The following is a 14,935-nucleotide window of genomic DNA, read 5'->3' as shown; positions in this document are numbered from 1 at the left end:
TTCAAACAGCTGGCAGTGGTGAGCGTTCAGTTTATGTTGGCATGTACTACTTTTAAACTTATCCGTGCAGGACAGAGTTTACTTAGTAACGGGCTAGCAGTTAGCGCTAGCTAGGTTCCAGGCAGCCAATTCATTTTTTGGGTGGTTGGTTATGAGAGCGACTGAGTAGTGCTATTGCTATGTAGTGAGGCATTAGCCTATGTCTCCCAGTCTGCTTATTTAAACAACTACGAGACAACCTAGTTTTAAGTGAGCTGCACAAAGGCATGGTCGAGTGGGTGTCTTCCCAAAACTCCTTTAGGCATCCAGTCATTGCTAGATAAGTTGTGAGACATCTAGACATAGCAGCTAAGTACGTTAAAGCAAAACTGTCACCAAAATGCAATCTAGGGTCTTTTTGTGAATGTACACGAGTCAAACTTTCGTTTAAAAGGATGTCTACGTCAAACGCTGCACTTTTAAGATTGACGTTTGTTCGAGTCGAACTCCTTCACAGCAGAAGGAGGGGAAAAGTTGAAATCTGGCGCCAGTGCTGCGATTGGCTGAAACTGTAGGGGGCGGGGAGTGCCTTCCATGCAGCGCTGCCTTGAGGAGCACGTTGGGGGCTTAAAACACCATCGAGCGCAGAATCGCCATCGCAACAAGCGCGATGACCAAGGTCAACATGATCTGGGAAGATTAAAAACTCTGGAATGAAATCAAAAATGCGGCTGCTCCGCACTACACGGTGCAGAATCCTGGACCCTAACAAAAGCCATGGGGAACACATACGAGCCTCTGAACTCAGAGCATGTAGAAGAATGCTGCAGATCCCACACACAGCACAGGTCACCAACACTGACGTGCTGAACAGAGTTCAGGAAGCTACTGGTCACCATGATAGTTTACTGACCATGGTAAAAGAACGGAAATTAAACTGGTTTGGACACGTTTGCCGAACGGAAAGGACACTTGCAGAGCGCATCCTGCAAGGCCTGGTAGAAGGGACTAGGATGAGAGGGAGACCGAGAAAAACCTGAGTAAACAACATCGGAGGACTGCTACAGATGAGCGCAGTGGATAGGGAACGATAGGGAACGCTGGAAGAGACTTGCTGAGGCATCAGCTGTGCTCCTACGACCTCCATAGGTCACGGAACTGATGATGATGATAATTGAATGATGATGAGAGAGGAGGAGGAGTCAACAGATAATTAGAATAGGTATACTTACAATTATGTTCTCTTTCAAATCAAATATCCCAACATACTAATGTCACGTGATATGCTACGTCGGTACACTTTAACAACAAATATTACTGGGACCACTACAGAAAATTGCAGATGAACATTAAATATCCAGGAATTCACGCCGTAGAAACTACCACTGGCTACCCCTGCAACAAACTGGCCAGTTTCAAACACTGATTGTACACGGTCCAACCGTGTGCTAGGTCTTGACCTGGTCTTGTTTTTTAACATAGATTTCGAGTTACTGTTAGTGTGCATTTAGGCATTGGTACATTTAGCTCAGCAGGCGGCGCTAAAGCCAATAAGCAACATCTGTGGATCAGTCGTCACATGACGTCACATAGCCAAACCTCCATGTCAAATCCATCAAACGTCTGGCTGTGCGAGGTTCACCATCACATGCAGTAATGTCACTACCCTAGCCTCATGAAGGGCACAGTTGCATAACGACCGAAGCCGGTGATCTAACACAGGTTTCATATGCAAATTGCCGTGACCATTGATTCAAGTTATAATGGCCACATGTACTGTTCACAGAGGAGTGGGCAATAGCTACAGTCACAGCATTGTAAGATGGCGACAGATGTACTCTTAGTCCCCCTCCTCGGTTCAGGGATGGTCTTTCCCTCTTGGTGTCAGGTTTGGGGATACCTGCAGTCAGCTGAGACTGACGAAGTCATTTAGATGAGTGATGAAACGTTTCTCCCCTTAACCCCCCCCCCTCCTTTTCTCCCCAATTCTCTCCGGCCAAGTACCCCACTCTTCTGAGCCGTCCCGGTCGCTGCTCCACCCCCTCTGCTGATCCGGGGAGGGCTGCCGCTTCTTTTCACCTGACAGTGAGGAGTTTCACTAAGGAGATGTAGCGCGTGGGAGGATCACGCTATTCTCTCCCAGTTCCCCCTCCCCCCTGAACAGGCGCCCCGACTGACCAGAGGAGACGCTAGTGCAGCGACCAGGACACACCCACATCCGGCTTCCCACCCGCAGACACGGCCAAATGTGTCTGTAGGGATGCCCGACCAAGCCGGAGGTAACACGGGGATTCAAACCGGCGATCCCCATGTTGGTAGGCAACAGCCTAGGCTGCTACGGTCCCTGGACGTCCCTTCTCCCATTAAATTTAGTGTCCAGATGAGCAGATTCAGCTTTTTGGGATTTTTCAGCATGCACCATGACACATATTATGACATTTTGAGAAATGGTGGCTGATAAAAAGCAGCAAGAAATAACTTTTGTTCATGTCGTGGCAATTATTTAATTCCACTCTGTCATTAAATGAGGAGCAAGACAAAAATCTCTTAACATGCTTATGAACAGATGCACAAGCCTAGACACTTAAGTGTGCACCGATCAGTACAGTACAGTCGGGTGACAGGCGGGGGGCGGAAATCCATGACTCCTGGGATGGCGTCCAGCACTTTACCTGTGCCCCCGTCCATAGAGTTAAGAGGTTTTGTCAGGAAGGGCATCCGATGTCAAATTCTGCCAAATCAGTATGCGGATTGACAAGACCATACTGGATCGGTGGAGACCCGGGTTATCTACAATAATCTGAGGAACCACATTGCAAAAAACAAAAAAAAAAACAAAAAAACCCCAACTGTTGACAACCTATGTGAATGCCCAAAATCCATCCAAAAACACAACATAGTACCTGGTAATCTTAATCAATGATTAATGATAAAATAATAAATGGGAGATACGTTCATAACACACATACTATGTAGATTGGTTACAGATCAACTAGGTAAGCGGTAATATAAGGAAAAGATACCAAACCCCTAATAAAAACGCATATGGGGGAACAAGGTGAGGTCACTACAGACGCTTGCTAAAATCCTTATCCTCGACATCATCATCACAATGGTATGGTGGAACCCAGGCACCTGGAGAAATTTTTTTGTTTTTTGGTGGAATTTTCTCCCTTCTTCCAGCCAATTGCTCCACTCTTCCAAGCCACTGCTCCGCCCCCTCTGCTGACCCGGGGAGGGTTGCAGACTACCACATGCCTCCTCCGATACATGTGGAGTTGCCAGCAGCTTCTTTTCACCTGACAGTGAGGAGTTTCACCAGGGGGACGTAGCTCGTGGGAGGGTCACGCTCTTCCCCCCAGTTCCCCCTCCCCCCTGAACAGGTGTCCCGACCGACCAGGGGAGACACTAGTGCAGCGACCACGACACATACCCACATCCGGCTTCCCACCCGCAGATACAGCCAATATTTTGGCCAGTTTTGGCAGCCCTATTGTCTACCTAGTTATAACGGTCAGTTTCATCCTCGGCTGTACCCGCCTGGTATGGAGGCGGACCTCTTGATATAGATGGACAGGTTGCTGCTGGTCTGCGGGTCTCTGATGAGCGGTTGAGACGGGGAGGAGATCCAGGTCTTTCCCTGAAAGCTGAGGACGGTGGTCCCCACATCATGAACACTTTCAAATCTACTTTACCTTTTCCTGTTTCTCTTTCATAGTTTTCCACCTTATCCTGCAATTGTTATAGCTGGTTTACACTAAAACTACCACTTTCAGGAAATCCAAGTTTCTTTTGCCACATTGAAAGCTGTTTACAGGAGTCATCGCCATGTCTTTCACGCGTAATTTTTACACATCCCGTCAGACAAGAGTTGTTAGTTAAAAGTTTGCTTTGTTTCTTCCCCATTCTGCTCTACTGCAGTCGCTCTCTTACCCGGAAATTTCCCGTCGTGACCATTCAGTTGACATTAATCATCATTTCCTTTGCCAATGGGTCGTTACCCCTAAGTGAATGTCATTACCTTCAGACATCTTCCCACCGTCTTCAATACTGTATCCTCATTTAAATAAAAAGACGTATCACAAAATTCCTTTCCCCACAATCTCACAAATACTCTCTTCTAAAACCTTGAGTCGGTTATGAGCTGTCCTCAGGGGAGTTAGACTTCCTGGGTCTTAGGAGATTGTTCAATCCCTTCACCAGACTAGCCAGCCGGATTTGATCCGTGCAGAGTGGGTCAAAGAAGAATATGAGCTAGACATCCCGGATGAGCCCCCAAATTGTCGTGGCAGTTATTTGATTCCATTTTGACGTTAAATGAGGAGCGAGACAAAACTCGCTTACAGTATTGTCACACTTGAACATGACGCACAAGCCCAGATATTTGAACGTGCGCCGATCAGTACAGTAGTCTCTCTTACAGGGCAGTTGTCTGTTCTTCCCCTCCTTATCTCATGTCTTCCAGCTCTCATCCCACCAAGGCCATTTCCCCAATTAGTGTGTACAGACTTGCTACACTCAGTGAGTCTCCCACACATTCCTCTGCTATCAACCAACAGTTAACAACAGGCCTTCACTTGTTCACATGGAGAAGACACCTTATAAGACTACCTTTGTTCTGTTACACATGGACTTTAAGCATCTCTCTAAGCAATGTAAAATAAAGTTAAACATGGTATCGGTCATACATAGTCAAAGATTAAAAGTAAGCAAACATCATATATGAATCGCTCTCACAATATATTCGATGATGTTTGTTTATAAATAAAAAAGGAAAACACACACTGATCACTAAAGTGTACACATTCACAAAACGAGAGGATAAACATTTACACAAAATTTTGATTTGTCACATCCCTAAAATGTATATATTAATCCAAACTTAAACTCGCTCTAATTTCAAGCCTTATGTTCTTTTCACAGAAAATTGACCGAGGAACACAGACGTCTGTCTCTGGAGGAGGAGTTAGTTTGGCTGAGGATACGCTCTCTAACACTTCGCCTGCTCGCCTTTTTGGCCCATCTTGGACATACCACATCACAACAGAACTCTGAAATGACCAGCGACAATGGTTTAGGGGAGAAGACATCCATGCTCGATAGCCTGCTTTACGACCTTGACCAGTATCTACAGATTGCAGCTCTGATATTAGAGAAACACACACAAGTAGGTTGACACTGGCATTATATATATATATACTTTTAATTTTGTTTAAAGAAACACTCAACAATAGGAAAAGTGCTCAGCAAATAAGGAGCAAAATAGTCCAGTGATTCAAGTAAATTCTTTATGAGACAGTACATGCCTGTTTCATGCCATAAGCAATCATCACTGGATTATATATATATATATACATACATACACACACTGTGTGTGTGTGTATTGAATTCCTCAAGGTAGAAAGGCACTGAATACAATACTGATTGTGCTATATCCACCGTCCAGTATCCATTCCTGGGGCCCCCTGCTTCACGACTGGCCTCAGCCCTGTCCAGTGGAAGCTATCAGTGCCAGTATGCTGCCTTCCAGCTGGCCTACCATCTCCAGAAGCTGGAGACTCTTGGACTAGGTACAGAACAAAAAGCTAGGTTAAAAAGTATAACCATGGGCCTGCTACCCTGTTGTGTTGTGTGTGTGTGTGTGTGTGTGTGTGTGTGTGTGTGTGTGTATATAGTGTTATAATGTGTTTGTCTTTCAGAAGAGTCATCAGAGCTTCAAGCCAAGATCTGTAATGGTTTCAAGTCATTAGTAGTTCAACTTCAAGGTAAGCTGTGTGTTTCATTTTGTGCTATTATTCATTCATCTTGGACATTCGTCCAGAGTAAATGCACTATGACGACTTTATTGATACACAACGACAGTGTGACATTTGAACATCACTTAATTTTTCCCATCTCTTGCATCCCTAGAAATATTGAATAAATGCAAAGGAGATCTGTTGGAAATGAAAGACAACAGATTAAAACCTCAGCCCTCCCTATTAGAAAACCTAGTGTTCTTTGTTGAGGTGAGACACTCCTGCTCATTTATCTGCACTTCAGATGCATGCCGTACTGTATGGCTGAGGTGCAATGACTTGGGTTTTTAGTTCCCCGAATACAGGGTATGAAGTGGTGACGTCACTGTGCCAACCTCTGCCCCTAATTTGTGCCGCTTGTCTTTGTGCTTCGCAGACTGTGTGCATAGTCTTGTGGATGGCAAGTTATTCTGCTAAAGTCCTCCAACCATTCAAGGCAAGCCTACAGAAAAAGAAAAAGAAGAAAAAGGACAACAATATGGCTCTGGTACAGTTGCGTCTCTTATAATACTCTCACAAAATTGTTACACGCACACTCTCGAATTTGCTGTGTGCAGTTTAACACTAGAACAGCCGGGATTTCACTCCTACCTAAAACGACCACGGGCGGTCAAAATGACAGCTGGTTTTTAAACTCTATATTCTGCTACTACTACTACTACTACTACTACTACTACTACTTTTGGCTGCTCCTGTTAGGGGGCGCCACAGCGGCTCATCCGTTTTAATTTCTTCCTGTCCTCTGCATCTTCCTCTGTCACACCAGCCACCTGCATGTCTTCCCTCACCACATCCATAAACCTCCTCTTTGGCCTTCCTCTTCTCCTCTTCCCTGGCAGCTCCATATTCAGCATCCTTCTCCCAGTATACCCAGCATCTCTCCTCCACACATGTCCAAACCATCTCAATCTTGTCTCTCTTGCTTTGTCTCCAAACCGTCCAACCTGAGCTGTCCCTCTAATATACTCGTTCCTAATCCTGTCCTTCTTCATCACTCCCAGTGAAAACCTTAGCATCTTCAACTCTGCCACCTCCAGCTCCACCTGCTGTCTTTTCATCAGTGCCACTGTCTCCAAACCATACAACATAGCTGGTCTCACAACCCATCTTGTAAACCTTCCCTTTTGGACATTTTAAACTCTATATTGTGTCAAGATAAATACCCGATTGAGATATTAATGCATTACATATGTTAGTGTGTCTGTTAAGAAACTAAGTGACACCAAAATTGACATTTTACATCATAAATAGTGACATGACATTCACAATCACGCGCAAATTACTTGGGGCCATTTTGACGGCTCATTGTCCTTTAGGTAGAGCTTGTCATAACTTTCTTGTGTGCAATTGATCTTTTAATGCAAATATATGCAATTTTAGGGGCATTCAGGGAGCGGCAGGTCTGTGTCCTTTTTTTCCCACTTTTCACAAAGTTATTAAACTTTGTAAACCGTCGTTCTAGTGTTTTGCCCCCCCCCCTTTTTTTTTTCCCTCCCAATTTAGCGGCCAATCGATCCCTATTTTAGTTCAAACACCCACCCAACCACCAACTGCATCTCTCCGGCCGGCAGTCTGGAAGGAGACGCCTCCCCACTTCCGTGACAAGGCGACTCCAGGCCGAACCACTGCTTTTTCTGACACACACAGAGACGCATTCATGTGACGAACACAAGCCGACTCCGCCCCCCTCCCCAAGACAGCGCTGCCAATGATTGCTGCTTCATCGAGTCCGGCCATAGTCGGATCTGACGAGACCGGGGAGCGAACCCCGGTCCCCGGTGGGCCACTGCATCGACACAAAGCCGATGCTTAGACCGCTACACCACCGCGGACAAACCGCCGTTCTAGTGTTAACCCTGACACGTGCATATTATAGTCTCTCGTTCACCTGCTCGAGCCGTTAGGAAGATTCATATTCATAAAACCTGATGTGTGTTTTTCTACCGTGCAGCCAGCCGCCCTGTGTGGATTCCAGGAGTTGACCGGAAGCTTGCAGGACCTGCTGACCCAGGCTTTGGCGCATTTAAAAGAGCAGGAGATTTGCATTACTTCCCTTAAACTAGCCAGTTTCACCTTGACGGGAAACACACAGGTAGGTGTACATATAGATGTGCAGTTTCTGTTTTGTGAGCTGAAACATCGCTTACCCTGACTGGTGGGCCTGTCTTGTAGGATGAACAGTCTTTTACAAAGGGTGCCATGGACAGGGTGCAAAGCAGTTACTCTCGGTCACTCCAAGAGGTGGGAGATCTACTGAAGAAGAGAGCAGAAACTCTTAAGAACCTCAAGATCTGAAGCTCATCAGACGCCCTGTATCAAGATTATACTCCCACTATTCACCTCAAACGCTGCAAATCTTCTTGATGTTGGTTCACCGATCAATCTACATGGGCTCTAGTTTCTGTGATTCTCCCACATACCCGCCATGTTCACTGTTTTCCCCCCTTGTTCAAGTTCCTTTTCACATATTTTATTATATTCTTAGGTTTGCTGAGTTCCCAGTCTGGATTTTCTCATGTGTGCAACCTAGCTTACACAAGCACCCCTCTGTTCATACATCTTCTAGCACACGGTCTTATAGGTTACTCTTGAAGTTACACCGCCATTACGAGAGATGGGGGGGGGGGGGTCTTGCTCTTTTCTAAGAGGGCAAAATAGCCGATGAATAAACAGTTTGAGACCAACTAATTGATTATTGTACATAGTCTGCAGAGAAAAGAACTTCAACTACCAATACTCCAAATGAGTTCAAATATAAAAGTAAGTAACCACTATTTCCTTCCTGTTGGTTCATTATGTTTTCCCTCCATTTTTCTCTGATAACTCCCAGAACGCTGGTAGGCCCCTAAGCAGATTAACGGACACCCTGACGCAGGTTAAGACTGTTTTGAAAAGACATATTCCCCCTTAAGATTGTAGTTTTTTTATTTCCCAGCTGCCCTTCTCCAGGCATTAAACAGTATAATCCACGAGTGTATTTTGATGCCCACTATGGAAATATGGACACCTGGCACAGGTCAGACTAGAGGTTATCTGGAATGAAAGTTCTGCTTGCATTGTTCTTGTCTCTGGAATTTATTGTTTTGGGGTTTTCCGTTTTGTTTTTTTTCTTTGTGTTTTGATTTTTTGGGACTGAAGTGGAGCCACCTGTGTAGTTGCAGTATTACAAAGTGCAAAGATGAGATAAACCAAGCTAAGCTAAGCCAGTTCTCTTAGAAATCTCACCTCTGAATGCCTGGTTTTGTCCTCCTTTCGTCAGAGTACTGGTGTTTATGTTATGCCTATTGCCATTTCATGTTGGTTTGTGTTAACGAGTCAAGTCAATCATATACCCTGCAGAAGTCACGGTGAAGTCAAAGCGAGGGATCGTTCTGAATAAAAGTGGACGCTCACCACGCGTGGTGCACCTCAGGGTTATCTCCTGCTGCTCTGTGAATGGGAATTCCCTCTGTGCATGGCATCCATTTAACTACATGGGATATTGGCTGTGATAGTCAGATCAACAAATTGCAGAGAAAATTAAGTCATGACTATAATTTGAATTGTTGGCAGTACATGAAGGTTTGAGAAGAATGATCTGAACAAATGAGTATCTACTGTGACTCGTCCTAACTTTCCTTTTACCAAGATGCCGGTCTGTAAAATATTCTGGAATGGCCTTTTTTCCCCCAACTCGCTAAATGGCTTGAACCAAGACAGTTGTGTTTCAAAAATAACTAAACATTGGACCTAACTGTAAATAAATGTGAAGGCAATGTTGAAAGTACTGTGTGCGAGGAACATGGCTGAACATATTTTTTGAAAACTGCTGCAGCAGGTCTGAGGTTTGTTTCACATTAAATGTTCTTTTTCCAATCCCTTCTAGTCACTCTCCGAAATGTTCGTGCACCAAAGTTTTTTCCGCAGTCTTTGCAAACTTCCGTTTGTGTACAAAAGCGATGGCAAATGTCAAGATACTTCCTGATTCGTAGAGAAACAAAAACAGAAGTAGATATAGTCCCTCTTATCGCCCAGGGGGTACGAGGAGACCAGCACGATTTCTGACGTACCACTGAATATTCTTACTTCTCGCACCACAGGCGGACTACGAGTCCCGTGTCCTGCTTCACCGGGTGGACTCTGACTTGAGAGATATTGTGAACACACGGTGACCTCCTTTTTAGGCCCACCCATTCTTGTATAAACATACAATCGTACACCTCGACACAGAGTTAACTTTTCAACAGAAAGCCCAGCTGGTTGAAGGCCCCTATGGCAGGAAAGATGTGTGTGAGCCGGATCAATGGTTTTTTTTGAGGTTGAGCGTAATGATTGATAATCTGGAGTGTCATCTCTTTTTTTTCCCCTTCTTTAGAAAATGGAAAAAGAAAAGTACTGTAATGTCAAAGTCTTTCTAATAAAAAGTACATTTAAGGATAATTTTGTCATATGTTAAGATATATGCTCTCCAAAAAGCTGCCCACAGACATCATTGTACGGTCCTAAACTCAGAAGTTGGCGGTTGAGTAATGAAGAACTCGTTTTGTTCGGTGAACTCTCAGCCGGCGAGGCCGGGACAGACCAGAACTGACGGCGACGTAACGAGTTCCCCAGTCTCAGTCCTCAGGTCAGGTCAGTCAGTAACAGGCCTCTGCACAGTCCGGGTCGAACCCCCAAACAGGTATCACAAGAACCAAAACATTAACACAACATTTAAACACATAAATCAACCGTTTCAATAACACCAACAGTCACTACATAGCCCCCACCTGGGGGGGTCAGTCGTCCCCGACGACCGTATCACCCCAGCACATGGTCCCCCAAAATGTCCAGAGTGTCTCCGCTGGCAAACACCGCCCAAAGCACCATGTGTCATGGGTTCTCCTCTGCCGCACTCCGGAGTCACGGCAGTGCACGTGCAGCTCCGCGTCTCGTCGACAGCCAGGCCAGTAGGACCACCACCCCCTGAGGCGGTGGGGGGTCTTGGCCTTCTCGTAGTGCCCCGCCCCCACTGACCACCTGGGGAACCTGGGGACGCAGCACCAGGAGCACCAGGAGCTGCATGTCCGGGAGCTCGAGCCCTCCAGTATGCCAACCTGTCATGGAGCTGGAAGTTCACCAGTGTAGGTCTTTACCTTGGGCCCCAGCGCTGACGCTCTGTCCACTTGGGGCGCCACCCTGTCTCCAGCCAGCCCCTCGCCAGCACAAGGGCCCTGTCTGCCTCCCGCTGCTGCCTCAGCTGCTGCGTGCCCAACGGGAGCCAGCTCTCCTCATTGTTGGTGGTCTGGATGGCTGCCACCGCCGGCGTCCTGTGGCCCCGTTCTTCCTGCCACCGGCAGCAGCAGCAGCAACACTCCGATGCCACGCCGGGGGCTCTGAGCCTGCTGAGTGGCGGCTGCTCGGCAACTGGCTCGCCGGTCCCTGAGCCCTCTCCTCCCCCGGCCGGACCGAGTGTGCCACGGTCTTCCAGTGGGTCAGCAGGTCCAGACCGATGATGCAGGGGTCCTGGATGTTGGTGAGCTAGAGCTCATGTGTCAGCTCCTGGTCTCCAGCCTTGACTCTCATGCCAGCCTTCTCCCCTGTCACCGTCATCATCTGGGTGTTGGTTGGTAACCATGCCACTGAGAGGGGGCCGGTGGTGTCCAGGAGGATGCCAGGTCACAACAGAGAAACGGTAGACCCCGTGTCTACCAGGGCCTGGCTGGATTGACCGTCAAGTTGGCAGTCCAAATACAGTCCCTTGGTGTGACCTAGGTGGCCAACCAGTATGCATTGGCCTTGAAGGGGGGCTGGAGACTGGAGTGGCGGTCTCCTCACTAGACCATTGTTTCCTCGCCGGCCGGTTGACTGGTTTTTGCCGCCGGTGCTGGGCAATCACGAGCTATGTGTCCCAGACTCGTCACATCGGTAACAGCGGTCAGTCGGCCGGGGCGGACATCGCCTGGATGTTGCAGAGGCCATCACCGAGACTGCTGTGGCGGAAGTCGAACTTGATAGATCTTTTCTACCTCCTCCTCATGATCAGCCAAGCTGACGTGCGGCCTTCTGCTGGGTAAGCCGCGTGGAGAGTACCACCTCGGCCCATCCAGCTTCGCAGAGAACCTTGGCGGGGGACCGGAGCATGGCATGGCAAGGCGAACATGTTGGCGCCACTGCTCCGGCGTGAGCCCCCGCAGGAAACCATGCAGGGCGGAGCTCCTCTTGGGAGGTTGTGTTGAACTGCGGGTTTACCACGCTGGATGTGTAGCTGCACATCTGCGGCTAAGGTACCCAGGATCTCTCCCCTTAGCGGCGGTGACTAGCTAGCTGCTCCCTGCTTTGATCAGTGAGGAGTCCATTGCCCGAATCGCCTCTCCACCTGCAAAGCCTTGCCCCTCCAACGCCAAAGCCAGGTGGATTGCAGCCTCCTCATTGCTCCATCTGCGGTGCCATGCTGCTAATTGGACTTGGGGGGCCATAGGAATCCACGTAACCAAAGTTGGTTGGTCTAGGACTTACGGTTGCTGAGCCTCACACACTTTTAGCGGAGAAAAATAATAATAATCCTAACAAATACAATAGGGGTCCACCAGCTTCGCTGCTGGGACCCCTAAAGATAGTCCCTTCCCAGAGAGAGAGAGAGGGAGAGGGAGAGGGAGAGAGAGAGAATAGGAGAGAGAGAGATGGAGAGAGAGCGTGAGAGGGAGAGAGAGAGAGGGAGGAGAGAGGGAGAGAGAGAGGGGAGAGAGAGCGTGAGAGAGAGGGAGAGAGAGAGAGAGGGAGGGAGAGAGAGAGAGAGAGGGAGAAAGGAGAGAGAGAGAGCGGGAGAGAGAGAGGGAGAAAGAGGGGAGAGAGAGAGAGAGGGAGAAAGAAGGAGAGAAAGAGAGAGGGAGAGAGAGAGAGAGAGGAGAGAAGAGAGAGAGAGAGAGAGAGAGAGAGAGAGAGAGAGAGAGGGAGAGAGAGAGAGAGAGGGAGTGAGGAGGGAGAGAGAGAGTGAGAGAGATAGAGAGAGGGAGAGAGAGAGTGAGAGAGAGGGAGAGAGAGAGAGGGAGGAGAGGAGAGAGGAGGGAGAGAGAGTGGTGAGAGAGAGAGAGAGGGGAGAGAGAGGGAGAGAGAGAGAGGGGGGGAGGGGGGAGAGAGGGAGGGAGGGAGAGAGAGTGAGAGGGAGAGTGAGATAGTGTGAGAGAGAGGGAGGGGGGGGAGGAGTGAGAGGGAGGGAGGAGAGAGAGAGGAGAGAGGAAGAGAGAAGGGGGGGGAGAGAGAGGTGTGTGAGAGAGAGAGAGGGGGAGAGAGAGAGTGTGAGAGAGAGAGGGAGAGAGAGAGAGAGAGAGAGAGAGAGAGAAAGAGAGAGGGGGGAGAGAGAGAGTGTGAGAGAGAGGGAGAGTGAGATAGTGTTAGAGAGGAGGGGGGGAGAGTGGGGAGTGTGAGAGAGGAGAGAGAGAAAGAGAGAGGGGGGAGAGAGAAAGAGAGAGGGGGGAGAGAGAAAGAGAGGGGGGGAGAGAGAGTGTGAGAGAGAGAAGAGAGGGGGGAGAGAGAGTGTGAGAGAGGGGTGAGAGATAGAGTGAGAGAGGGAGAGGGGGGAGAGAGAGAGAAAGAGAGAGGGAGGGAGAGAGAGTGTGAGAGAGAGAGGGAGGGAGAGAGAGAGAGGGGGGAGAGAGAGAAAGAGAGAGAGGGGGGGAGAGGTGGGAGGAGAGAGAGAGAGAAAGAGAGGGGGGGAGGGAGGGAGAGAGAGAGTGAGAAAGAGAGAGGGGGGGGAGAGGGGAGAGAGGAGAAAGAGAGGGGGGGGGAGAGAGAGAGGGAGAGAGAGAGAAAGAGAGAGGGGGGGAGAGGGAGGGAGAGAGAGAGAAAGAGAGAGGGGGGGAGAGGGAGGGAGAGAGAGAGAGAGAAAGAGAGAGGGGGGAGAGAGAGAGAGGAAAGAGAGAGGAGGGGGGGGGAAGAGAGAGAAAGAGAGAGGGCGGGGAGAGGGGGGGGAGATAGAGAGAGGGGGAGAGAGAGAGAGAGAGAGAGGGACGTCACACTGAAACAGCATGACGCCTCTATGGACCTGTAAGACACATGATAACGAAATGAGATGAGGGGGGGAGGCCAAGCAGTGTCCAGGCGACGACCACCGTCACCATGGAGACCTGCAGGAGGACAGACTGCACGAGCGTGGGTTGGTCCAATGGCTGGTCGGGCTTGTTCGGTGATGGAAGACGCTCTCTCTCAGCGCAGAGCTCGGTGAAACGGATCGGTTCCTGGTCTGCAAGCCGCCCCGGTTTGTGGACGGTCAACCCGCAACAGCGTGGTAGCGAGTCTCCTGAAGCAAGAGCAGAGACGGGAGGGTGGTCTAGAGCAGGACCAGACCCAGGGGGACGATGGCCCGCATCCACAGGACGGGCCAAGACGTCCGCTTCTCACAGCACGGCGATCCCAGTCCGGGGACTCGGCAAGGCGGCCTCAACACAGCAGCGGGGCCGGGGTATCATTCCAGGGCAGAAGCGGAATGACTTGGCGGCGAAACAGTGTTTGAGGGTAAAGGACTCCCTTTAAAAATCCAACCGTTAGTGACACAGAACCAGCACCTGACTGCTGGAGGGGACCCCGAAAACCACTACAGCCCGAGTCCCGGGACTGTCTTTCAGGGCTGAGAAGCTGAAATATTGGTTACAGGCAATGGAGGCCATGTCCACCAACCATGTCCACAACCATGTCCATAACCATGTCCATACCATGTCCACAACCATGTCCATAACTATGTCCACAACCATGTCCACAACTATGTCCACAACCATGTCCACAAACCATGTCCATAACTATGTCCACAACCATGTACACAACTATGTCCTTAACCATGTCCATACCATGTCCATAACTATGTCTTAACCATGTCCATAACTATGTCCACAGCCATGTCCACAACCCATGTCCACAAACATGTCCTTTAACCCTGTCCATAACCATGTCCATAAACATGTCATTAACCATGTCCACAGCCATGTCCTTAACCATGTCCATAACCATGTCCATAAACCATGTCCATAACTATGTCCACAACCATGTCCACAACTATGTCCACAACTATGTCCATAACCATGTCCATAACTATGTCCATAACCATGTCCACAACCATGTCCATAACCATGTCCACAACCATGTCCATAACCATGGTCCATAACTATGTCCACAACCATGTCCACAACTATGTCCATAACCAGTGT

General features: G+C 48.7%; 1 protein-coding gene across 2 annotated transcripts in view; it reads left to right on the top strand.

Moving 5' to 3' along the window:
• Positions 1 to 10,185, top strand: part of naa25 (N-alpha-acetyltransferase 25, NatB auxiliary subunit) — a 51,040-nt gene extending 40,855 nt beyond the window's left edge. The window contains exons 18-24 of one of the 2 annotated variants that reach the window (XM_056290666.1): positions 4,903 to 5,146; positions 5,426 to 5,549; positions 5,679 to 5,744; positions 5,890 to 5,987; positions 6,154 to 6,264; positions 7,729 to 7,869; positions 7,950 to 10,185. In XM_056290666.1, coding sequence (XP_056146641.1) covers positions 4,903 to 5,146; positions 5,426 to 5,549; positions 5,679 to 5,744; positions 5,890 to 5,987; positions 6,154 to 6,264; positions 7,729 to 7,869; positions 7,950 to 8,072 — 907 coding nt within the window. In that variant the 3' untranslated portion in view covers positions 8,073 to 10,185. Of the gene's footprint in view, positions 1 to 4,902; positions 5,147 to 5,425; positions 5,550 to 5,678; positions 5,745 to 5,889; positions 5,988 to 6,153; positions 6,265 to 7,728; positions 7,870 to 7,949 lie in introns of those variants that run through there. The other variant, XR_008811096.1, reaches the window with a different exon arrangement.
• The last annotated feature ends 4,750 nt before the right edge of the window (positions 10,186 to 14,935 follow it).

The sequence above is a fragment of the Lampris incognitus genome, chromosome 12, assembly GCF_029633865.1.
Source record: "Lampris incognitus isolate fLamInc1 chromosome 12, fLamInc1.hap2, whole genome shotgun sequence".
Lineage (NCBI taxonomy): Eukaryota > Metazoa > Chordata > Actinopteri > Lampriformes > Lampridae > Lampris > Lampris incognitus.
This window is presented reverse-complemented; position numbering and strand designations above follow the sequence as displayed.